Here is a 26,353-nt window from a genome sequence, read left to right as displayed (position 1 = left end):
TGTGTGCGTATTTATTTCAGTATTTAAAAAAAGTTACATTGTCGTTTTCTCTATATATGTAGACGTGTTTACAAGGTACAGTTAAGCGCGGATGATGGCGTACACCCCGATATTCACATCATTCAGTTTGTAACGGAGGAACTTCATAAACTACGAAACACTCATCAGCCGCGCTCTGGGAAAACTTGGTGAAATGCATGTGCTTAAAGTGTCGTCCCAGATCAGCCTGTGCAATCCGCATAAGCTGATCAGATAAGACACTTCTCGCATGTAGAGAAGTTTTCGTTTAAAAAAGTCTCTTCTTAGCTAATCCAGTTAAGGCTGAAAGTGTCGTCCCTGATATGCATGTGCGGATTGACACGTGACGCAAATGTGTTAATTCCGGCTCATCATATACAACACGTACACGTATTTTGATTTGTGTATATAATACATTGATATTTTCTTCTCAAAACGAGACACATGTGAAATAATGCCTATGCATATCTATTTTCAGCTCATAGCGAAAACTGTCTAGAGAGGACGCTCCACTGCCTAAGTCACGTGCCATGTGCGTCACTGGTCGCGTGGATCGCTCTCCTCGTGGGTCTCGGGGGCCTCACCGGAAGTCTTCTTGTGGGCGCGCACCGGACACGTGACCTCCTGGAGGAGAAAGAGTTGTGAGTTGGGGGATTGTCAATTCCGGACTTCATAAATAAACTGTATATTGAGAGTAAATCGACAACTCAGGAAATATTATTACCTCTTTGCATATGCCGGAAATTACATGGATCTTCATCGATGCTATCGAAAAAAGAATACACAATAAATTGTAGAAAAACACTTTACTCTGCGAAATGTCTTGAATTTCGTTTTAAATTGAGACAATAGTATAAGTAACATATAAGTATTGGTGCATTGTTTTATCGCACCAAGTTAGGAGGGCTTAACTTTTGCAGAAATCTGTCTCGATAATTTGACCACACATTCAGAGTAATTGCTTTTGTAAACAAGACAGACGAACTATATCATCACATAAACTATGTATGTGTTTCTATGCAATTCAAAGATGTTCCTTAAATTTCCTCTATGTACCAATACATATAAATGTCATTTTACCAGGTTGTGGTTCATGGAGTACACAATCATCGGTGTCGTTTGCGGCATGTTTGTGATCGGCACGTGCCTCCTTGTGCTGGGTCACGTTTCCTCGGAGCCAAGCTGTCGGCACTGCTTCAACACCTCGGGCAAGAACACCTGCGGCCGAGTACTCAATATCATGGTGAGTTCACTTCATCTTTCCTAAGCCGTGCTTAGGGTGCAGAATCAACGGGGTTTCAAGGGTTTACACACGGGCTGCACAGAATGGAAACACACCGTTAAGAACTTTATATTTGCAAATATCTCCAGTTTTTGAAATTCGTTTGCAAAAATCTTTAGTGCATAAAAGACAGTTTTTCTTGCAGTGTTTGCCGATATCTTAAGGTATAAAAATAAATACTTCAATACGTCTGAAATTGATGACAAAATTTCACGTTGCGTGAGGCATGAGCGTATAAATGAATGCAGTACACAGATAATTTTTGAACAAGAACACATTGTTATTAAATACAGTAATTTTGATTTTTTTCATATTGCCATAAGCAGCATTACAAATTTGTATTTAATGCACTAGTTGAAATTCTTCTGAAAACATTGTTTGAAAAAGTTATTCGAAAAAACAATCACCACTCACCGGTACACACATAGTCACGTGATCCTGCACCCTGGTACTTATCTAGTGTGAAGTGTTGATACGATACGATTTTTTAAGAGTGAGACTGATATGTGGCTTTTTAAAGCGTGTTTATCGTCTATTGGTTTTGACGTTAAATTCTTCTAAATATTGGTTCTTATTGTACATTCAACTCAATACTAATGTACTTACTAGTCAGGTAATGTCTTCTATCTTCTGTTGTAACGGTGTTTACTTATTGCAAATGTTAGCTTTTTATCCAAAGTTTGAAGTAAACTTGTAAAGAAATTGTATTTCGAAATTAAATGTGTTACAACCAAAGTATTATGAAGATATTTCACAACAAAAGTATTATAAAGAAATTTCATAAATTGCGAAGGGGAATAAGTCAGATATTCGAAGCATGCTTAACAAGGCGAGTATTCTCCCTTGCATTTATAGCCAATAGTATCCGAACTTACATTATTTTGTATTGTACACACATACTTTGTCCCTTAAATGTGTGTTCAATGTATCTTTAGTTTAAAAAAAAATACAGGTATTACACTGAAAAAACAAGATCATTTTCTGATGTTCTTATACATGCGGAAAGACTTTTTATACATTGTTATTGCGCGTTCGCTACTGGACTTCTTGTCACATTCTTGAACTAGTATCCGGTCACATTGAAATCGGGCATATAATTGTATTGTTAGAGCCTCTAAAAGTAACATGCTGTACCACACTTAACGGGTGATAAGTTATATTTTTTGAGCGCTTGTTAATTAACCCATTTGCAATTATGATATCAAATGAAAAACAAACCAATGGCGTTTTTTTACCGAATATATTTTCACATTGCTGAAAACGTATAGCAACACAGTGAGTAATATAAGAATATTGCGCGCTGGAAGTTTGCGATATTTTTTTTATTTATTTTACTACTTAATATGATATCAATCATAGCAATAATCCGTGCAAAACACGTTACTTTTGTTAATTAATTATATTTTTTATAATATAAAATATGTTCCGGCCATAGCCTTCATCAGTAGTACCAATGTAAACAAAAACATAGGAAGTGACGTCAACGTCATACATTAACGTAACGTCGTTTCGCGGAAAAATATATAACACATAGAAGATATTTGTTGGATTCGGTGGATTATCGATTTTTTTATGATGACGAGTGAATTAAAATCGATAATCCAACAAATTTTCTTTTTATTTCATGCTTTTTTTCATAGTATATATACAGTGTTTAAGAGTTTAACTAAAGAAATTCGCTGCGATAATGACGTTATTTCGTAAAAAAATGACGTCATTTCACAGTGAACAATGAAAATTATCGATAATTTTCACTGATAATTTTCATTGTTTGAAACAGTGAAATTATCAGTTTTAATTCACTGATATTTCTCTATAAACCACCGGAAAGCATTAAATAAATAGAGAATATTTGTTGGATTCGGTGGATTATCGATTTTAATTCACGAGTGATCATAGAAAATGATATTTTCACGAGTGGCGCAGCCACGAGTGAAAAAAATATTTTTTATGATCACTAGTAAATTAAAATCGATATTCCACCGAATCCAACACATTTTCTTTTTATTTTATGATTTTTTTCACAATTTATATACATCGTTTAAGAGTTTAACTAAAGAATTTCGCTTGGATAATGACGTCATTTCGTCACAAAAATGACGTCATTTCATAGTAAACAGTGAAAATTATCGATAATTTTCACTGATAATTTCTACTGTTTGTAACAGTGAAATTATCAGTTTTAATTCACTGATATTTCTCTATAAACCACCGGAAAGCATAAAATAAATAACATTAAACACATACTATTACCATGTTTTTTTATAAATCAAAACATTAATCCCAAGTTACCTCACCTTTGCCAGATGCTGGTGTTGTCGTACATCCTGTGTGTGGCCTGGGTGCTGGCCAGCGCCCTGCTCTTCATTCCGGTCACAGGACTGGGGCTGCTCCTCTACCTGGTTGACATCAAGAGGGTCACACAGATAGACCTCGCCAACTACGGTGAGAATAGACTTCATGATTTGAGTCGCGTTTTGGATAAAGTGGGCTAAATGCATGTGCGTCACGTTTTGTTCCCCGATGAGCCCGTGCAGACCACATAATCTAACTTTCCGCCTATACTTATTTTCGTTTATAAGAGACTTCTCTTAAACGAACATTGAAGCTTAAAGTGTTGTTCCTGACTAGCCTGTGCGGACTTCACATGCTAATCTATGACGATACTTTACGTATATGAATTAAGGTCTGCTTTCGTAGAGCGTGGCTCATTTCTTGATCTCTTTGACTGGATTTGAGTTTTCAACCTTATGTTTATTGTGTAAATGGCCAAAGGATGACGTGAATACATTCCTATAAGCTTTTAACTGGAACTTTAGAACTCAATTATTTGAGCAGCCTATTTAGTCAAAGAAAACGAATCCATATACCCCCACAGGGGCTTACCAGATTTTAAGGCAGTAGGAGATGTTATGAATACCATATTTCATAATAAATCAGTTAGTTTTCATACAATATAGAAAACACAGATTTTATTGAACTTATTTATACGTGATTTAGCCTCTATGAAGCGGGCTATATTTAACGTGATGCATTTGTATGAATAGTTCAAGTGTTGGCCTTAATTTTATAAGGCATTTATTTGGATCACCATTCGCGAGGAATAACCGTTCTTAATATAACCGTACATGTCTAATTTTACTTATAGGTTTTAATCAAAAGCTAATCGTGAACGCAGATACAGAACGAGGACTGGTAAAGTTCACTTCCCACGTAAGTCTTCTAATTAATATGGTGCATAAGCTACCGCTTCTCTTGAAAGGTACACATTATGTATTATTATGTTAATTTATGTTAAAGTTATTAGTTAAATGATACATTATATAAAGCCTAAAAGATTGCGTTTGTTGTTAAAATTGCGTTTAAAACGAATCTTCAATCACTTGCATCAAAAGTCATGCACCATTTGCAGATAGATAAGCTCATGCTTAATTGATATTAATTGTTCACAAAAAAACAACAACTAAGCTTGCAGATCTTACATAAATCACGTCGTGATAGTTTATCTCGGCGGTTTTAACCCTTTACCACGTACAGACGTAGTGTGTAGTCCCTTTAAACGTTAAATTTAATTAAAGACCTTTCTTACTTTACTCAAGTTTTAAAGGCTTGGTCTCCAACCTTTTGATACTGTTGAGCAGCAAACAGCATAAACACTGAGCAGACTGCGACTTACTCGCCGGCTGTTCTGGTTTTATGCTGTTTGCACATACTATAGCCATGTTCACTTTGCCTTTGAGTGGGAAAGGGTTAAGAAATGTTTAACTCGTTTGTTTGCTGGGCAAGGATCTATTGCACTACTACGGAGCAGCATACATTTCTGCAGTTATCATCATCATTAGCCTTGTAAGTTTTTGTCCCGCTAGCCAGTCTCTAGCGCAATAAATTAGCCGCGTCATGCGAAAATAAGTATAATGTCAAAAATGTCTAGCGTAGCTCCAGACCGGCTTGCGCATTGACGCAGTCGGGTTAGGAGCTACTCTCTCCGCTAATGATACCACGATACTTTTCGTGGATTTAATACCGACAGCCTAGCTCCTTACCAAAATGTGCAGATGCGAAGGCTCGTCTGAAACTACTTTGGCCAGATATGGCATAATACCCATTTTCGCATGAGGCGGCTCATATTTTTTGTAATGATTGCCACGTTCATTTGTTTGTCTGATTGTCGTTTATGCATGTATTTTGTTAAAATATTCTAACAAAGAGCAGTGTTTAATAAATACTTCAAGTATCTATTAATAAAATAAATTATATGTGTTACTTTTTTTTTATATTAATGTCTTACGATAATGTTCGACAAAATAAACCTGAAAATCTAAAACTTCATTAGCATCATACAATGGAATGGCTTTCCATATTTGCATTCGGAATTGTTTCGTTTACGATTTAAACTAGGATAATAAAGTTTGACAGTATACTTAGTTAGGTACGCTTTAATAGATTTAAATCGCTTTCAGTACGGAAGCTGATACATTGACCATAAATGTAGTTGTATATATTCACGCATAAAGATTAGTTCATGTTAATATTAGCGAGCTATACAGGTATATACATACAATAATTTACGTTGTCATTAACCACGAAGAGTGACATTTTCGAATCATATATTCCACAGTAAACATTTACTTACACAAATATGAGTATAGTTTGTATTGTATATACATATGCCCTCATATTTCAGGTCCATTTCCTTATGTGTATTAGCGCCAACGTCACTCACCTGCGAGAAGCTCGCCTCGCCACTCTGAACGCCTACGATGACGCTGAGGAGGCGCATCCTCAATCCCCGCCCAAACAGTTGAATGACACGACAATGTGACGTGTCACGTGTCCACCAACCAGCCAATCGCATTCAAGGAGCGAGATTTGATTTTGAATTTTCTATATTGGCGAATACTCTTAATTACGGTAGTCTTATGTGTATGGATCTCACTGCAACGTGCTGTCTGTATTGCTTAAACATGTGCAATAAAGAAGGTAGATGAACTTGAAAACAAGCATGGGCACCACTGGATTGTTCATAGAAAAGCGATGTCTGAATATGCCAAGAGAGCTAAAGGTCCCGTAAACTAAAGAAAATACGGTTACGAAACGCGATCAAATACGTTAATAATTCTACAAATAATTTGAGCTCAACATTTAAAACGTGGATCAAAAAGCTCTTCGTAGATGTTTTATGTTTGACTGACCAAGTTTTTTAATCTTTTAATTCATCAGACAGATACCAGTTCAGTTACTTACAGTTTAGGACAAACCAGGATATAACGATGTGCTTCTTGTTTTGTAATTCTTATCTGGCTAATATACTCGAAGTTTTACTGGTAGCTAGGGATGTGTTGCTTCATTGTATGCAGAAATATCGCGTTCACGGGAGTTATGTGGGTTGTAACAGTTTTCCAAATACGACTTTATTTTTTCTATAAACAAATGTGCCATTGTATGGCGACTATTTAAACTTATATGCAGTGCCACTCAATATACCGCCAATATTGTTCATGGTATGGCACCAAACAATACAACTAACCTGTTTAGTGTATGTCTTAATATACGTCACTTATTATTATATTTTATTAGAATGTTTGAAGTATATGTTTAATCTACTATCTACCATATATTTTTATGTTATTGATGCATCATTAATGTGTTTTTGGCAGCTCCTTAAAGTGTTCATCTTAATTGCAGTGGAGATTTGTCATTGCATACATGCTCTGAACAAAAAAAACGTGTGGTTATGAATATATACAAGACCATTTTGCCTACCATCGATCATAGATTTGAAAAATTAAATATTATTGGAGAATAAGTATGGGGGTACATTGAATTTCCAAAATTTTCGACAAACACAGAATTCGTACTTATATCACTCAGGTCCATTTTAAATAACTATAATATTATTTATGTAAAATATGTCATAAGTGATGTTGTCTAATTATGTAAATGTGCTTAATATAAACGTAGTTAGATTTAGTTTATTTGCATTTTTTAGTAAATTTGCGAACACGTTTTGTTTATGGTAGATTATGACAATATTTATTGTATAATTGTGTATATCCCGTCACAAATCATTTTGCAACAATTCGTAACAATTTGTAAAGAGCTCAGTGTGTGTGTGTGTGTTTTAAAACTTAAGTTGAACACAGATCTCCTACTTTGGATGCTGGCCAGTTTATGGCAATATATACAATGATGAAAATATACGCTTCATTTAATTGTGTATGTTAGTTAGCTTAATTTCGTGAATGTTTTAGCCTATATGGGAACATGATCGCTCTGTCGTGTATTAAGAATTACTTAAAATTATTTCTTGTTACTTTTTATGACCTCAAGTTTTGTTCAACTTTGTTATATTGCTTCATAGAATATCGCAATTAATTCATTGTAATAAACATCATTGTGTATACCATTTTGGTTACGTTATTAATTTGACATTATAGACGAGTTTCATATTACCATTTAAGCTACCATCAAGACGCATGATGAATCCAGAATTTCATGTCCTAATCTTATACAAACACGTGACCACTTTGCACCGTACCAGAATGTGTACAATTGGGTCTTTACACGTTTTGATAAATTGACAAAATTAAACAAAATGTTTCAGATTTGCACATTTTCGTTGTAGTTATGATATTTGTGATGAAACAGTAATACTGAACATTTACCATGCTCTAACATATCCATTATATGCATCTTTTGACGACTTAAAAATCTGAAAATTGTAAAGCGTTGCAACGCGAAACGATTTAATCATTCGTTTAGGCATAACTGTTTTCTTTTTTAAAATAATTTATTGAGATCGTGTTAGACGGGCTTTTGGTTTGTGATTATAATGGGCTAAGTGCGAGGTTCGGCCAGGCCTCAAAACGGTTTAAACCCCTAGGCGTTGCATTGAATATTCCAAGACCATTGTCCCAGTTTTAATAAGTGTATTTTTACAGAACAGAACAGAAAAATGTTCTGTAATTTAAAAAAAAGTTGATACGAGAAATATTTTTTCTCCTGTAAAGAGTTTTGGAGTGTAATTATTTATTATAGTATTTGCTATTAAAGAACAATTATTTTCCTATTGAAGTATATTTCACGATCCATTTCTAGAATTAATATAACACTAAATCAAAGCGTTTTATTTCATATGATAATTTAACAACTGCTAGAAGCTTTATATTATTAATAATAATTGATGGTCATCATCTCTGTCGTTTACCATTGTTACGATTGTCATGCAAGCATCCCTTGGACTTTTAATGAACATTTGCAGCATGGTCTACTTATGGATTTCACACCAATATTTCAAACATTCGTTCTTTTTGAACAAACATAAAACCTTATGATCAATTTATTTCCGTTATGTATTCTCAAGTCTGAGCTCGACGGGAATTAACATGCGTAAATTGTCATCTTTTACAAAAATCAAACATATATTACACATGGCTTAATGTTCTTGGTGCATATTGAGCACTAGAAACTATGGAAAAATATTTTGTCAGTTATGTCTCCATTCGTTGACAACCAAAAGCCAAGTTTATGTATGTTTGGATTCTTCATCGCTAATACCAGTTATTGGTTGTGCAACACCTTTCACAATCATAGGTCCACCTTCATGTAAGAACATTGTGGGCCATACAACATAATCCACTGTGTTTCCAGATTTTGTATACTGTTTATACAAATTTGCATTAAACTTTGACCCATGTTCGGTGCTCCAGTCGAAACACAGGGGTGGGCCCTGCACTACCATCATCCAGCAGAGGAACAGACATTTCTTGATGAAGGGCTTCATAGCCGGAATGCACGAATCGTCCCAGTGGATGTCAAGAAATGCCTACATAAGAAACAAATCAAGTAATACCGATCTCAGCGATATGTCCGATGATTAAATGATTTGTATTATGCAATCAACTGTATGTTTACGCCCTATTTCACATTGATTATTTGCAAATCTTGTTTACAGATAAAAAATTGATCAGAATGAACGGTTATTACACAGTTTTATGTTAACGGCACGAGTTGAAATAAAGGAAGTTACAAGGATTGAGTCGGATATTCACCTTTTGTAAAGCAGGAACTATTGCTACTGAAAGTTCCTTACGCAGATGTTTGTATTCAGCTTCGAAATTGAGCGGCAGTTTTTTCTACAACGACAAAACGCCCATAATGAGTCACATATTGCAAAAAGCAAACCACGTTGTATGAAAAGTAGGGAAAACTAAAGTGATATAGAGTATAGTGATAATCAACAGTAAAAATTGAACATATGATAATATAATTTGAAATGTTCTGTATCTTTCGCAAAAGTTAACAACAATACGCGGATCGCTTTAAGTAAATAATTAAGCTTCAGAAGTGCATAGCGAAATATGTTTGCCTGATGGTGTGAAGAATAAGTTTTGAATGTTTGGGAGCAAGCTTTTTCTCTTATTTTGTTTCTAAGTATTGTTTTTTCGCGTCATTTAATTTGAAATCCTCATTAGTTCCGATGAGGGGTATTAATTAAATCGAGTATTTTTGACATATTTCAAAATCTACCCAAATCTGTCAACGTACTCTCAATCGTTTTACCCACGATCCGTCATAAGTTACATAATGCTTATCTCTATCGTAGGGAAGTATGAAATCAAATAATTTCAAATCAGGATTCGGTAGCATAAATGAACAAATTATTGTTTCATAATTTAAAGGTTGATGAGCGACATAATCTGAAAATATTATATTTCACCTCGGGAACTGATTGTCCAGTTAGAACTGGATTAGATGTTGCCTTAGGTCTCCATCTGTTCTGTAGTTGTAACTCCTCGAACAAATCTTGGAGCTGTCCGCTTTGTTCGGAACTGATTTTCTTATGATGAAAAAATAAACATTTTAGCCCATATGAACCTAAACATGTGGTGGATGAAAATAAGGTGAATTTGTTGCTACAATAGTTTTTTGTTGCTACAATAGTGTCTTGCAGTAGATATTTGTAATAGCTTTTCGACAGATATTAACAATACAAATATGCAAATTATGAATTTTTGAAGACATTCGCATTAATAAGTCTTTATCAATAACCACCACGATGTAAACATACTACTGCTTTATAATTCACAGTAATTTATCAAAACTGTTTAAAATGGATCTTATCATAGATGAATAAGATCCATCAATAAAAAATTAAACAGTCGCAATGAACTCTGGATTAATTTCCCTCGCCTTTTAACATACAGCGTTTATAAGCTGTCTAAAAACATTACATGCATTCACATTCGGTAAGGATCAACCTTAAACGTGATATTGATTCGCATTGTTTGCCCGAGTGTACGTTGCAAAACAGGTTGATTAGTAATGTTTTATGCCACGATTGTGGAAGTGTTCACACATTTTTAAAATTAAATTTAAGATAAAGAATTGCCGAAATAAAGCTCATTTTGACAATTTCGATTAGGTTTTCCAAAAGAAAATGTATTCGGAAATTATGCAACAATCTCCTATGTGGAGAGTTTGATTTTTGCTATTGTGCGCTGTTTGGTTGAAGATAACTAAGACCCGTAATCGTCTTAAATACGTATTGAGCCACAAGTTCACTCAATTATTCGCATGAACTTACCGTAGGAGCAATTGCGATGGTGAATCGTCGTTTCTGAAAATATAATAAATTATTTTTGATTTTTATAACAAATGCATCTTTTGAAATATCTAAGATTTATTGTCTGTACAATACGATTACAATGCAGAAACAGGTGTAATTAATAAGAAAATCGTATTGCATGATACCATCTCGCCCTGTGCCTGTTCGGCTTCCAAAAACAAAACATTTGCCGCATTGGCTGTTACATCTAACAGTTGAACGGCTTTATCATCACAAAACTCAAAGGTTTTCTGAAATGGATACGTCTGACACTATTTTCTACAGAATCTTATATTACGATGTTATTTTATAAAAGTAGAATATAAAGAAATATATATCAAATTGTGTTTAAATATTGTACCAAATACTTTTTAAACAAAAAATCACCTTTATGCAATTGTTATAAGTATATTGACCTGTAAGGTTAAGCAAAGTGTGTGAACAGCCTCTTTTTCATCATGACCTGCCCCTTGTAGACCTTCAATAGCGTCCGTCCATTCATTATCGTACAATTCGGAATACATTTCGCCCAGTTTGGTGGGTCTGTTCTTGTCACTCAGATCACTGATGTTCGGATTGTCTTGGACCAGCTTGTCTCCAACGACTTTGCTAAGTCTTAAGGGTTAACAAAATAATGATTTGGTATTTTTAAGTTTAACATTGGAACATTTGTAATGTATGGTTTTAACATAATTTGACCAGCGATTCAATCTCTAAGTGTTTTAAAATACTGTATGCGTTTTGCGAGACATCAATGCGAAATACCAATTCGTGAATAAATGAAATAAAACATAGGCTGTGGACTGCATTAAACTCATTTACAAAATATACAACAATAAATTGCATTATAATATAAAAGTCAAGAAAACTATTTTAATATAGAAAACGATAAACACTTTGGTTAGAAAAAACATGTTTGTGAGATGTGAAAGATGACATATACTATAAAACTGTACTATGAAACTGACCGTGGACTTTATATTATATTCTATCACTCAGAACATTTTATCGGCATTTAACCCATTTATGCCTCGCGTCTAGAAAAAATGCCTTGGTAAACAGCGTAGACCCAGATGCGGCGTCTCATCTGGGTCTGCGCTGTTTGCTGAAAGGAATTTCTGTAAGAAATATTCTAAATATAGAAATAAATATACTAGACATCCCTAATTTTGGAAATAAAAGGATCCAATTTAGAAGAATGGGAGAGTCCACTAGGCATAAATGGGTTAAAGCAAGAGGAATATAAATACAAGTACGCATATAAATAGACAACCTGAGCAGCAGATCGTCTCGCTCACTGTGCAAAGATTTGATTATTATCTCTAACTCTGCCACTTTATGGTGCAATTCTTGAATATCTTGTTCTGATCGCAACTTCATAACTGATTCCACTTCATCATGTGGCCTTTTGCCTTCAGATTTAGACGCTGTCTGTAATAAAGCTCAACCATTTCTTACCACGTGAACCAGATACATGAGGTTTTACATACTTATGTTTAACATACGGCAATATGTATGTATACATCCAAAGTCAAACACAAGGTAAGGTTGCGATTTGCAGGCCATACAATCAGAGCAATTTTACGACTTACTATAACTGATAACTGCAACATATTTTTTGGAACTTATTTTAGTCCTTTTCACGAGGTTTACATTGTTTAAACGGTTTAAATATCATTAAAAGATATCAACCGTTTCATAGAAAGGACTGCAGTTTAATCATTTATGTCTTTGTGTTCTGTTCTGTGTATTTTCCTACACTGGATGTAAAAAAATAAAAAAATATTTTAATACAAAATTAATACAAATAACAGATAAACTTTGTATATCGCGAGTGTATAAGCTTGAAATGGATTTTGACTTTTATCTCAAATGCTTTATGGTATTGTGTTTTCATGTTTCTTAAGTCAATCAATGCTTATGAAAATATAAACTACAAAAACAGGAAATATTTTTGATTTTGTTATGACAATATACAAGTAAAACACGAACGGCATATCCCTTTAATGTATTGATAGTAATTTCGAAAGCGTATGTAAAATGATACATATGTACATATACTCACATATATTTACACTCAATAGGTCGTTTAGCTTGTGCATTACACATTCGAATCGTTTATTTCTATCTCATTTAATAAAAGAAACAATCACAAGGTTAAAAAAAATAATATTGCGTTATGTACAAACAGCAACAGTGAATCTAGATGACGAAGAAACTGATGTTGTGCAAATTTTGCTCGAAACCTCTGTCTTATCGATACATTTTTATTAAATAATGTTGTCGGCGTGTCTCGTACTTAAGTCGATTTAAGTAACTCAGTAAGTTTTGTATACCTGGATTGTATTATGAAATAAACGCGAACTTTTAAAACACAAAGGGCCAACAAAATACCGGCTTAAACAGATCAACTTACCGAATGTGACTTTTGAGATGAATATTATGATAAATAAAGAAAATGCGACAAATTTAAATTTAATTCGTCAAACGTTTCTGGAGTATTAGTTTTTTTAAAGAACGGACATCAACAACCGCAAATCAACGAAATCAACGCCAAATGAGCATATGACAGCAATTGCTTCTCAAGTAAATTTTAATCGACCGTACATATATACATCACAGTGATGACAAAATTGCCGCGTTTGTTCTACACTTCCGCATTTCAGTTAACTCTTAATAAACTATTTCATTTCAATGTTCTGATAACGGTTGTTGATATGTGGTTTCACGACTTATGTTTGCTCAAGTTTAATTAAAACTGCTATTGAAATTTTAAGATTCAATATTGTAATGTTTGCGGAACCACTTTTTAAAATGCATTTACTAGAGGCAGATGTATTGTTTGATATACATGTATATTTATTAAGTACATGGTTAATTGGATTATCAATTTACGCTTGACTCAATTCTAATGCTATGTTTGTCCACCAATTTCAAGTGTTAGTGCAAAAACAGAGTACCTGTGCAAGATGTTCTTTCTCAATGCATCCAATGACCTCATGTTTTACGCAGTTTTCTGTGCTTTGATCATAAAACGTACTTGCAGTTGACGATTGCGACTGCTTATTTCCAAAAGGGGACATTGCATTCCCCATGGCAGGTGTTTAATTCTTTACCCGGCAGTAGATTTTGAATATAAAACCGAAATGAACGTTATAATCCTCTGTGGAGGTTTCATGTCAATTAAATTGATACATGGATTAGTGGGAAAAGATATAGAATTTTCACTTAAATAGTTATATCCGGCTATTAATTCAATTGTACACTAGTTATCTTCACAAAATGAAAGGTCTCTATTCGAAACCGAAAGCAGATAATATAGCCCACGAATGGGATTTTCCAAACCGCTTTACACCACGATCGTTGGTATTGAAAGTGCAATGATGAAACCATGTCCCTCATTCGATATCTCAGTTATTAAAGAAAAGTGGCTAGGATTAAAAAGTTGTTTGTTTCCCTTATCTCTAAACCATTATATTAACTGCCGAACGTACATTTTTTGGTCGACTTTTACATGACGAAATATGTGTTTCAACGTTTTGGACGATAATTGTAATTGACATCCTTATAACAGTGGGAAATAACTTGAGTATAGAAAAAAGTTAACGAAAAAAGTTCTGCCGATCTAGCTACCCCCGTTTTTGAGATGTAAGAAGGAAACAAACAACTTATTTCTTTGGCCTTATATAATCGATTGAGAAAAACACTGATTCATTAGATATGCGTTGGGTGGCATTTAACTTCTAGTCGAAGGAGACCTTATTGAAATCTTAACACTGTAATCAACCAATCCATAGTTGAAGATCGTCATCATACACATTGAATTGTATTAACCGTATTATTGACTGCTATCCCCAAATTACAAGTAATAGTTTTTTTTTCTACTTCAATTTTCATATGGAAATAAACACATATTGAATTATCTCCGATATAGTGGAGTAACACAGGACACAACAGTGGTTTATAAAGGAGATGTGCATAGAAAAGTCATTAGTTATGATATTTAACAGATTATTCAGGAAACATTGGCGTTTAACGTGCCATACAAAAAAATGTGCGATCTAATATGGACAGTTCGAAATGTTCAAGCTCAAGGTTAACATTAATTGAAAAAAAGTGTTTGATATACTTTACTGCACACATCATTGTTCTTAAACTATATAAGTTGAATACATATGCAGGAAACTTCATTATTATTTCATAGCAAAATGCCCGAGAAGATGTCATTAATGTTAATATCCGAATATAATTCCAATTTAAGTACTTATGGTATCAAAACGATGAACATTAACTGTGAATGCATTTATTGCTGATTAGTGTAATGTTTAGTTGATTGTATAAGAAAACACAGCAAGTGTACGAATATTTTTTGAGTAACAAAACTAAGTAAGTGAGTGATGCTTCATAAAAATATATTAGAAATAGATTACTAGATTTGAAGACTTTTATGTCGTCAAGGTAAACGTATTGGTGATCAACCAGCTTCAGAGACCTTTCATACGTTACACTTCCGCGAACATATACTGATAAAGATTATTTCACTTATTTACATGCTAAATATCAGTCAAAATTGAACTCAATATTCACAGTGCCCAAAATGACAACTCTTTATAAATACCTCACGGCCTCGGATGACCTTTTGGAAATGATAATAACAGTTTTAACAGTCGACTAATCGGCCTTTGGCTTACACAACTTAAGACATGTCTGCAGTGAAACATTATGAATCAACTTATATAAAGGTCTTGAGATGGATAAGAATATTGAGATGAAATAAACTCATCATGAACAAATAATACTTAAGATTGTAAATTAAAACTTGATATCGGTGTTTATGTTTCAGCACGTTTTGTACCCTTTGTCTTGAAAAGAGTATCTGTAGTTTGTGGTTCTGAGCATCCTGTTTCCTTAAGCGCTTCACATTTATCCGCCCAATCGATGTGATATATTTCGGTGTATGGAACGCTAACTTGTGTTGCTGTTTTCGCGTGTCTTAGGTCAGGAACGATATTTATTTCTGCTGCAACCTGCGCCTTTGTGACATTCATTGATTCTTATATTGATACAAAAAGAACACGCGCAGTATACCAAATCATATAACGGCAATAATTATTGATGTATAGATCTTTGATATGATTTATTGTTGTCCAAAAAGATGTATCTTTAATAAGCTGTTGAAAAATATAATTGCATTTTCTAAAATAAATGTTACCATTCACGGGATACTTGATACATTTTAAGACTTTAAGCATTACAATTTCAATCTGAAGAATGACATTGAATTAAAGCGTTGTATACATCGTACTAAAGTTCTAGCCTTTAAGTGGTTTACATCCCCATGCAAGCCAGGTGAAAATTAATCTTAAACAAATACATCGAATTATAAGTAAGGTTTAATATCCATGTTTGAGATTTGTCTATGACTTATATATCACACGGACAAAACTTATACACGACGGTGAACACATATGCTTAAATCCGTTTAATTACGTTTCATCTACTCTTCATAGATCACGATTGATTAACGAATGTGTTTTCACCTGATAACTTGATAATTCAATAAAACGTTTCCTTGAAATTACTAACCATAAATCATAGGTTTCAATTAATGTTTTGTATTGTTATTTATAAATAGCTGTACACAAAACAAAGTCAGATGCCATTGTTTATAATATTCGACTAGGATTTGCGTACTTTTCTTTTATTGTACATTTAAATAGTACTTAATGATTATACTTAGATAAGACACATTTTCATGTTAAAAATTTGATTAGTGTACAATAGAACAGCGTTTCAAGCGCACACAAGTAATAATGAGGTCACTTTAAAGATGTTCGTTAAAAACAACTGAACATTTTACGACCATATATGGACAGGAAAAGGCAACACATCCTATGTTTCGAAGGCAAATGAATGAAATATAAAATCAACTTTCATGTAAAAAAAATAATTAAAACAACGATATCATTTATATGTATACGTTTATTACGTGAAGGCACATTACTAATACTGAAGCGTATAAAAATACAGAAGTGAACACAATATAAAACAAAAGCAAGTAGAGTTTGGTTACACGGTTACACGTCATGCAAACAGTACATATTTATATAAGCGTAAATCAAGTGTTGAATCTATCCATGCTGTCGTATTATGCATATATCGTAAAAATTTACAGAAAAAAAAACAGAAACATATTGGATAAGAGCGAGTAAAAACATTATAATGCACGATAGACCTAAACTTTATCAAGCACAAATTAAGCATAAATATCTTCAAAAAAAGACAAATATCACTAATATCATGTTTGACTATTATATACAATAGCACGAATATGAGTTCTCAAACATTTGATGAATATAGCACCATTATCCGTAATTTATTTGGGATTAACTAGTATATTCGTAACATGTGTACCTTGAAGTAAACTTTTATATGCGACCTCATATGAATTCACGCGTAAAGTTTGATAATATACTATACGTATCAATCGTGGCGAAATAGTATATTTATGCTATGTGAATCAACTTAGATAAATGTATTACAACACTTTCAACATCACTTTTTACTTATAGAATGGTATTTGTCATTATAGATTGACAAGCATCAACTGGCTAAGATATTATAAAGTGTAATTATAAATACCTCAATTATCAAGGTTATTTGTTTACTTTCCCCGATGCTGTATACTGTTTATACAAATTTGCATCAAACTGCGATCCATCTTTGGTGCTCCAGTCAAAGCACATGGGCGGCCCCTGTACAACCATCATCCAGCAAAGGAACAGGCATTTCTTGATGAAGGGCTTCATGACCGGATTACACTTGTCGTCCCAATAAGTCTTCAGAAATGCCTGAAAGGACATGAATTATAACGATTATTTCCGGAAATGAAGTGTAAAAATTGTACTTATTAATCATTAAATCTTTCTAAAAGTATTGCTTTCAGTTTAAACATTAGAAACCAAAGAATAAACAAATGCTCAGATACCGAACAAGTCCGTTATGCACATCAAAATGACTGACTTAAACTTTGATGGAAATATGAGAACAATGTCTTATTTTACCTGTGTTTTTGTTTTCGCCAGGTATTACTTAAATCGATTTATGAGCAACTTGTGTACAAGAAGCTCTTAATACCTTATATTCTGTACCACAATTGATATACGTATAGCTTTTCGTAGCTTACATTCTGTACCACAATGGATATACTAATAGTTGTGCATAACTTACATTCTGTACCAAGACGAATAAACATTTACTGCCCAAAAAACATTTTGTACCACGGTAGATAAACATAAAGCTGTACATAACATATATTCTGTACCAGAATGGATAAACCTTTTACTGCTAAATAGGGCCATAGTTCTTACCGCTCATAGCTTACAACCTTTACAACAAAATATATACTTATAAATTACATTCCGTACCACAATTTATATAAATATAGCTGCTCATAAATTACATTCTGTACAACAATTGATATACTTAGCTGTTCATAGCTTACACTCAGAACCAACATGAATGTACTGCTTATCGCTCAATAGCTTAAATTCTGTACAATAGTTAATACACTTCATACTGATCAATAGCATTCTGTACCATGTATAATTATACTTTTAACTGCTCAATAGCTTATATTCTATACAATGGATATACTGCTTACTTGCCCAAGCTTACATTTTGTGCCACAATGGATTTTTATATAGCTGCTGATGGCTTACAGTCTGTACCACAATGTATATTTTTCTTACTGCTCACTAGTTTACATTATGTACCACAAAGGAAATAAATATGCGTATAGCTGTTCATAGCTTACAATATGTAACACAAAGGAAATAAATGTACTTATAGCTGTTCATAGCTTACATTCTGTACAACTGGGATGAGTATTACTGACATCTGTTTGCGGATTCTTTTCAATTCTTCTTCGAAAGATTGGGGTTGATATATCTGTATCCAATAATATGCATGTATTCTACAATGGTTTAATAGTTGGGATACGATTTTTCGGACAAAAATAACTATGCGCCTGCATTTGAATTGCAGAGAATGAGCAAGTCGATTGATCATTTAATCGTTTATTGATGGCATTCAACTGTTTTCATTATAAAAAGCAGATATAACATACTTACAGTTATAACAAGACGTAAAATATAACCATATCCACCATAGAAAATGCAAATATTTTTTCTCGATATACAATATCTAGGCATGTATGTGATTGCCGAAATATTCAAGGTACATACGGTGCCCAACACTTCTAGTGACTGCTTTGTATCGTCTGAATTTTTGGACTTCCACCTGCGCTGAAGGCTTAACGTTTTAAAGAAAAACTGTTTCAACACGTCAACATCGGAACGATTGTCCTGCTGAAGAAAGGTATGTGTATATATATATATTAATATATATAATATATATATTATATATATATATATATAGTAGATAATATAGATAGATATATATATATATAGATACTTAGATAGATAGATATATATATGACATATATATATCTATATATATATAATATATATATATAGATAATATATATATATATATATATATATATATATATCTATATATATATAGATATATATAATATATATATATATATATTATATATATATCTATCTATATATTATATATATATAGTCTATTAGCACCTACTAAATAAAAAAGATCAAATAATCCATTATTGTAGGCTTTGAGTTCATGGTCGTGTGTGCAAATATAGTTATAGTAAATAACATACCTTGGACACTACTGCTAACGTCTGACGCAATTTCTGAAAAGGTGTTAAGTAATTTATTTGTATTCCAACATATAAACTTATCTATAACATACACTTATAGAAACAACGATGTTACGTCTGAAATCGGACTTAAACCTACCTTCTGGTCTTTCATTTCTTCGTGGAATTCTTGAAAAAGGACGTTTGCAGCAACTTTCACAGTCGACTCCAAGAGCTGATCGGCCTTTGAATGACAGAACTCGAAACATACCTGCAGTACACCATTGACAACTAATACATTTTATTTATTATGGAAGTGGAATGGTATTGACTAGTCATTCAAAAAGTCGAAGCAATCATGACATGCTAAATTGTACTTGGATATTGGTTTGGAATTATTATATAAGATTCTAAAAATTCTACTTTCGTGTACCTTTAATGTCTTGAACAGAGTTCCTATAGCCTCTGTGTCTTTGTATCCTGATTGCGTTAGCGCTTCATATGCATCCGTCCATTCGTTGTCGTATAACTCTGTGTACGCCTCTCCTAGTTTTGTTGGCCTATTCTTGTCACTGAGATCAGTTATGTAAGGGTTGTCCTTCATCAGCTTCTCGCCCACAACTTTGCTTAGCCTACGGTCGTTAAAATAACAATACATTACATCAAACGTATGAACAGTTTATTGTGTGATGGAATGTTATGGATGCACTTATCAGTTATTTTGTGTACAATTAATGACTTTACCTTATTGTTAATGCGTCCCTATCGGTTTTTAGCTTTTCTAATTGCTCTTCCAATTCAATCGTACGTTCATCCAGATCTGTTTGTATTTCAACGGATTTTGAATGCATCTGTAACGAAAACGTACATTTGTATATGTGTTACGACTTTTCAAAATATTCGTAGAAAATAATTAAAAAGTTCGAAATCAACGATATTCATCTGTCAATTTCTGATGAATGACTGCCAAACTTGTCCTTGGTTGTGGGGTTGGTGGCTAGAATATCATCTAAAAGTCATCTTAATATGCCTTATTTAAACATCTGATTGGATATTATGCATTTTCTGAAATCCATCGTAGTTCATACCGACTAAGCATTGAAGCCAGACCATGTGGATAAGCATACGCATACATGTACCAGGGCTATCCGATATATTCTAATCATGGTCTTTTCGTTGTGTATGTCCGATTATTTTGTGATATAAATGTATTATCAGCCATTACTTGTTTACTGCAAATTAACCATGGTACTGGCTTGCATACTTGTCTGTACGTGTCGTTGAGATATAGTAAATATAAATGATAAATTTCCTCCATTACTGATTATTAATAAATTATTTTGATATTCACTTCAAAGAAACTTTTCTCAGTGGCACTTCGAATGGGTTCAATTTAATACTTTTTATTTGTGTATTACTATTTGTTATATTGTAGCACATGCTACATACAACTGAAATTTAAATCATGAGCAGTTTAGGTCAAGCGGCATATCACCAGTGGCAGCCTAATAACTGCATGTTATCTTTACTGATATTACAGGGCAACAATATTTCAAAAACTGTGGAAAGAACCCATCGCAAATTAGCATGTTACGGTTTTCAATTCGCTCGTTCATGTATAAATTCGCAAAACAAAAACACACAACATTGATATATTTCATGAAGTAAGTGCAGTTCGGATTATATTTAGTTTCAGTTTCCTTAACTAAATGGTCGTCAAAGATGTAAGATGTGATATATACGTTATACATGTTCTTCTCTAGTGCGAGATGTAATAAGATATAAAAGAAGTACGATAAAACTGCATTTGACACCTCATTTTTTTGTAGCGGTAAAATTGATTGCCATGGGATCTATTAAAGAGTTTCGCGAGATCTGTTTGTAAAGGTATTTTTTTAAAAATAGCTATGCAGTCAACATGTTGAAAATAAGGATAAATATTCGGATGAGTAACTGTTACATTTCAGTTTCGTTGTATAATGGTTCAATGTGACACTTGATAAGGATAAATCGGAACAAAGTGGTGCACGTTTAAAATTGTTTAGACAGACTGCAACCGTTGATCACTGTTATTTCTTACTTATCCAAACACAACGCCAATTGTATGCATTTATTATTTTTTATTTATGAAAGCAACTGATATATTATACAGGAAAAGATGTGTCCAAGATGTTACATTCTAAAGGCTTGTGTCACAGAAATTTGATATTGCGTTAGTTTGAATTAACAGCGGTGGTTTGAGTTTGAGTGTTAAAACATGTACAGTGTTTGCGTTTTAAGGAAGACTCATCAAAGAGCAATATGTACAGAAATTGAAGGGACATATCTCCATACTAATTCATAGAATTTTGATGGTTTTCGAACTTGGCCCCAATGTGTACGCTTATGAACATAATCATAAAATGTGGTGATACTTCTATCAAAACTGATTGAACACAGAGAGTGGAAATCATTATAAAGCCATATTTTGAAAAAAATAAATTGCATTCAGGTGAAAGATAGTTGAGATAAGAGCTGGAAATCATCTAAGCATTATATTTTGAGAAATGCAAAGGCCGTAACACAGTGCCTGGTGAGATTAAGCTGGTTATTGAGTTTGCTCTTGATTTTATGCTTGTTAACCTTTTCAGATTCATAAAAGTTGAGTTAGTGAGCCGAAAACTCGAACGTTTGGACTGGCTGAAGGATGGACGGTTACATTTTATGCCATCCTTAGTGGAAGAACTTCAAAATATTCAAATCCACTGATTACGCAACTTGAATCTTTTCAAACCACTGAGACATTTACTTTCCAATTTCCAGTTTGTTTGTCTTCTGATACAGCGTTTAAATCAGGTGAGCGATATAGAACAAGATTGCGCCTATAGTTTACGAATCATGAAGCATGTCACTAAGAACATACTAGTGGTCACGGTTGACAAGAAACTCCCTTACCCAACCCAACGAACGAGCCATGCCCCGACCACTTATCCCAACCCTGGAAAGTATCGTTTCATGTTTGATACACACCAGTTGGTTAACAAGTATAAGAATGAAACTTAAATGTACCTGTTTCACGTAACCTTTTAGCCTTTGATGTGTGTTGAATAACAAGTCATTGATGAGAACCATGTCCGGATGTTTAACGCCTGATAAAGTCTCGTGCCATTTGTTCTTCTCGTCAACAATTGCAGCAATAACATCACTATCTTTACGAACGTTCGTCCCAGAACTGTTTCCCATTGTGAGTGTTTGTTCATAAAATAAAAATAACTGATCCTGTCCGATATTGTTCTGATTGTTATTTAAAACAGAGATATATGTACTAACGCTTGAAGATCTTCATTATGTTTAAAACGAAAGTACTCAGTAGGGAAATACATCCTCGCAACTTTCAAGAGTAATTCACTTATTTATAATTTCCTTGTTAAAACGAACCACACACTTGGAAATTAGCATAGTGTTTGCAATATATGTTTTAAGTACTGAACACAACAATAATGTTATGTTACGTAGAAATGTTTTACAACAGAACAGTTTATGTGTATATTTTTCTCTCATTAACAAGAGGCTTTTTTTATAAAAATAAACTATCCTAATTTAGTACAATTTTACCATTCTACGACTACTATTACTACTATTACTACTACTACTTCTACTACTACTACTACTACTACTACTACTACTACTACTTCTACTACTACTACTACTACTACTACTTCTACTTCTACTACTACTACTACTACTACTACTACTACTACTACTACTACTACTACTACTACTACTACTACTACTACTACTACTACTACTACTATTACTACTACTACTACTACTACTACTACTACTACTACTACTACTACTACTACTACTACTACTACTACTACTACTACTACTACTACTACTACTACTACTACTACTACTACTATTACTACTTCTACTACTACTACTACTACTACTGCTACAACTTCTACTACTTCTACTACTACTACTTCTACTACTACTACTACTACTACTACTACTACTACTACTACTACTACTACTACTACTACTACCACCACTACTACTACTACTACTACTACTACTACTACTACTACTACTACTACTACTACTACTACTACTACTCCTACTACTACTACTACTACCACCACCACCACCGCTACTACTACTACAACAACAACAACTACTTCTACTACTACTACTACCACTACTACTGCTGCTGCTGCTACTACTACTACTACTACTACTACTACTACAACTACTACTACAACAACAACTACTATTACAACTACTACTACTACTACTACTACTACTACTACTACTACTACTACTACTACTACTACTACTACTACTACTACTACTACTACTACTACTACTTCTACTACTTCCACTATTTCTATATACTATTCGGTAAACGTTAGTCCATATATTGTTTTATTTAAAATCCCGCCGAGAGCCCTGTCTGCCGATTCCGCTAGTAGTGTGACGGAGAAGTCAATCGTGTCTGCTAAAATGCGCAGTGGTATTTATAACTGTTCGTTCAGTTTATAGCGTGCTCTCGGCTGTTAAAGGTACGCGTTGTTGGTTGCTGACTTTGTTTTCGCAAATGCATAACGCTCGTTTCGGAAGGATTTATTTTCATGCGCCATCTTTTGCACCATGCATCGACTTTATCCAGCATATTCTGCTCACTTTCGCTTAAAATGACAATGTCCTCCGCGTAGAGTATGATACATATATTTTCATCGTTAATCATAGTACGACAGTTCATTTCATTCAATTCAATTACCAGATAATTTATATAGATTCCAAATAAAGACGGTGAACTTATGTTTCCCTAGTCGACTGAGCAATCGATGTTGAGGTAGTCGGTTAAGTTATTGTTTATAATCACCCTCGCTTTTCGAAAAGTTGTAAAGATGACGTAGAATGTGATAAAAGCGTCCGTTCACACCTATTATTAATAGTTTGGCCTACAGACAATCCCTGTCCACCATAAAATGCTTTCATGTATTCGTTGCTAGTCCCTATGCCTTTCTGTTGCGAATGATGGTACACAATGCGAATAAGTGAGCGGTGCAAGGTCTAAGTTTGCGGAAGCCATTTTGCTCATCGACTATTTTTTCGTTCTGGTCAAGGTATTGTGTCAAACGATTGTTAAGAACACTTGCAAATATTGTGCTCATGGCCGAATGAAGGCTCATGCTTTTGTGTAGAATATGTTTTTCAGACCTGTGAGGTAGACAGAGGACGCCTTTAGTAATTGTATAAAACCGTATATCATTTACATTCTTATCTCGAATTGGTTCCATAAAAAACTGGAAGCTTCTCTAGACACAAAAGAAACCATACTACGAAGTTGAGGTCATGCTACATGGATTGTAAAAGCAATAATGTTTTTAAGTTCTGGTATTTTAAATACAGATGTTGTTATACCAAAGTTTTAAAGTGTATATCGTACGTTGACTGTTGACAAAAGAGCGCGTTGATAGCAACATAGTATTCGAATCATGCGCTTATCAAAGCATTCGTGGTATCCATCCATTCTTTGTTGTAAAGTTCTGAGTAAATATCTCCCAGTCTGTTGGTTCTGTTTTCATCACTGACCTCGCTTATGTTCGGATGGTCAAGTACCAGTTCATTGCCAACAATTTATTTTGTTGTGACAGGAAACAAATGCATATTGCGTTAAATATGCCATGTTAATTAAGCATAATTATAAGTAGAATTTTATTTAACGTTTAATAATATGCACTCAAAACTATAATTCATGATAAGGTATATTATCACTTACGGATTTGCTATGGAAATGGCTATGGAGTTATTAGTAACACATTTAGTCTTACTACTTGAGACACAGATGTTTTAATATCTGTAGTATATAGGATACAATGTAAATAACCGAAATAATAAATATTCGGTCCATCGGGAATTGGTAAAAATGACTTCGCAAACTGCAAATCTGAAATTCGAAATTCGGTAATCCGGTACAAAGATGGCGACGATCACAGCTCCATTGCTCTATCCGTTCGTTTAACCGATTTTAATCGCTTAGAGGTTAAAAGACCTTCGAAAGCTAATTGGTGTTATCTCTTGTGTAATGTCAATAAAGGTGTGAAAAACTCGCGAGTCAGTGTTTATTACATGTATTCCCTATCAGAGCAGTACGTGTAAAAAAAATAAATGAAATAATCCAGACGATTTATTTACATGCTTACGCAGTGTAACTGTAACATATATTCGATTTCAGTTTTACCCGTTATCATAAATTCCCGGGAAGCACGTTTTTTACATGACTGAATATGATGCAATAAAACATGTTTGTACATGATCGTATTGCATTCAATCTAAATTTAAATTCGCTCGTCCAATGAAAGCTGTGTCCCATAATGCACTGTACTCTTTACACCCTATTCCAAACCCGACCCCTAACCCTAACCTAACCATAACCCAGGGTTATCTCCCATATACCAGGCCTCGCTCGTTGTCGTTGTCCGCTTCCATCTTTCTGAAAAATGGCGTAGGCAGATGGTTGTGTTTATGAAATTCTTAAACATATCTATCGTCATAAATGTTTCAGATTATTTTTATGCCCCGAATGCGGGCATATAGTGATCGCTTTTCCGTCTGTCTGTCTGTCTGTCACCACAAAATTGCGGGTAATCATCGCGAAGATTATCTTGCACTCGCGCGACGGCGGAGTGACGAATCACGTGAAATCTCAGTGATTTTCCACTAAAAA

The 26,353-nt window shown here is 33.8% G+C and overlaps 2 protein-coding genes across 10 annotated transcripts in view; one reads left to right on the top strand and one right to left on the bottom strand.

The window, feature by feature from the left end:
- Positions 1–6,260, top strand: part of LOC127876662 (myelin proteolipid protein-like) — a 136,734-nt gene extending 130,474 nt beyond the window's left edge. The window contains exon 7 of the mRNA XM_052422009.1: positions 5,985–6,260. Coding sequence (XP_052277969.1) covers positions 5,985–6,122 — 138 coding nt within the window. The 3' untranslated portion in view covers positions 6,123–6,260. The remainder of the gene's footprint in view (positions 1–5,984) is intronic.
- The window catches only part of LOC127876660 (uncharacterized), a 52,595-nt gene that overhangs the window by 7,690 nt on the left and 18,552 nt on the right, over positions 1–26,353 (bottom strand). For 4 of the 9 annotated variants that reach the window (XM_052421997.1, XM_052421998.1, XM_052422004.1 and 1 more), the window contains exons 6-8: positions 19,657–19,689; positions 19,154–19,276; positions 18,774–18,857 (exon numbers count right to left, since the gene is read on the bottom strand). In XM_052421997.1, coding sequence (XP_052277957.1) covers positions 18,774–18,857; positions 19,154–19,276; positions 19,657–19,689 — 240 coding nt within the window. Of the gene's footprint in view, positions 1–18,773; positions 18,858–19,153; positions 19,277–19,656; positions 19,690–19,795; positions 19,907–20,068; positions 20,268–20,379; positions 20,487–22,683; positions 22,908–26,353 lie in introns of those variants that run through there. The other 5 variants (XM_052421999.1, XM_052422000.1, XM_052422003.1 and 2 more) reach the window with 4 other exon arrangements.

Source organism: Dreissena polymorpha, chromosome 4, assembly GCF_020536995.1.
Source record: "Dreissena polymorpha isolate Duluth1 chromosome 4, UMN_Dpol_1.0, whole genome shotgun sequence".
NCBI classification, from domain to species: domain Eukaryota; kingdom Metazoa; phylum Mollusca; class Bivalvia; order Myida; family Dreissenidae; genus Dreissena; species Dreissena polymorpha.
Note: the sequence above shows the minus strand (reverse complement) of the source record. Positions and strands in the feature narration are given on the sequence as shown.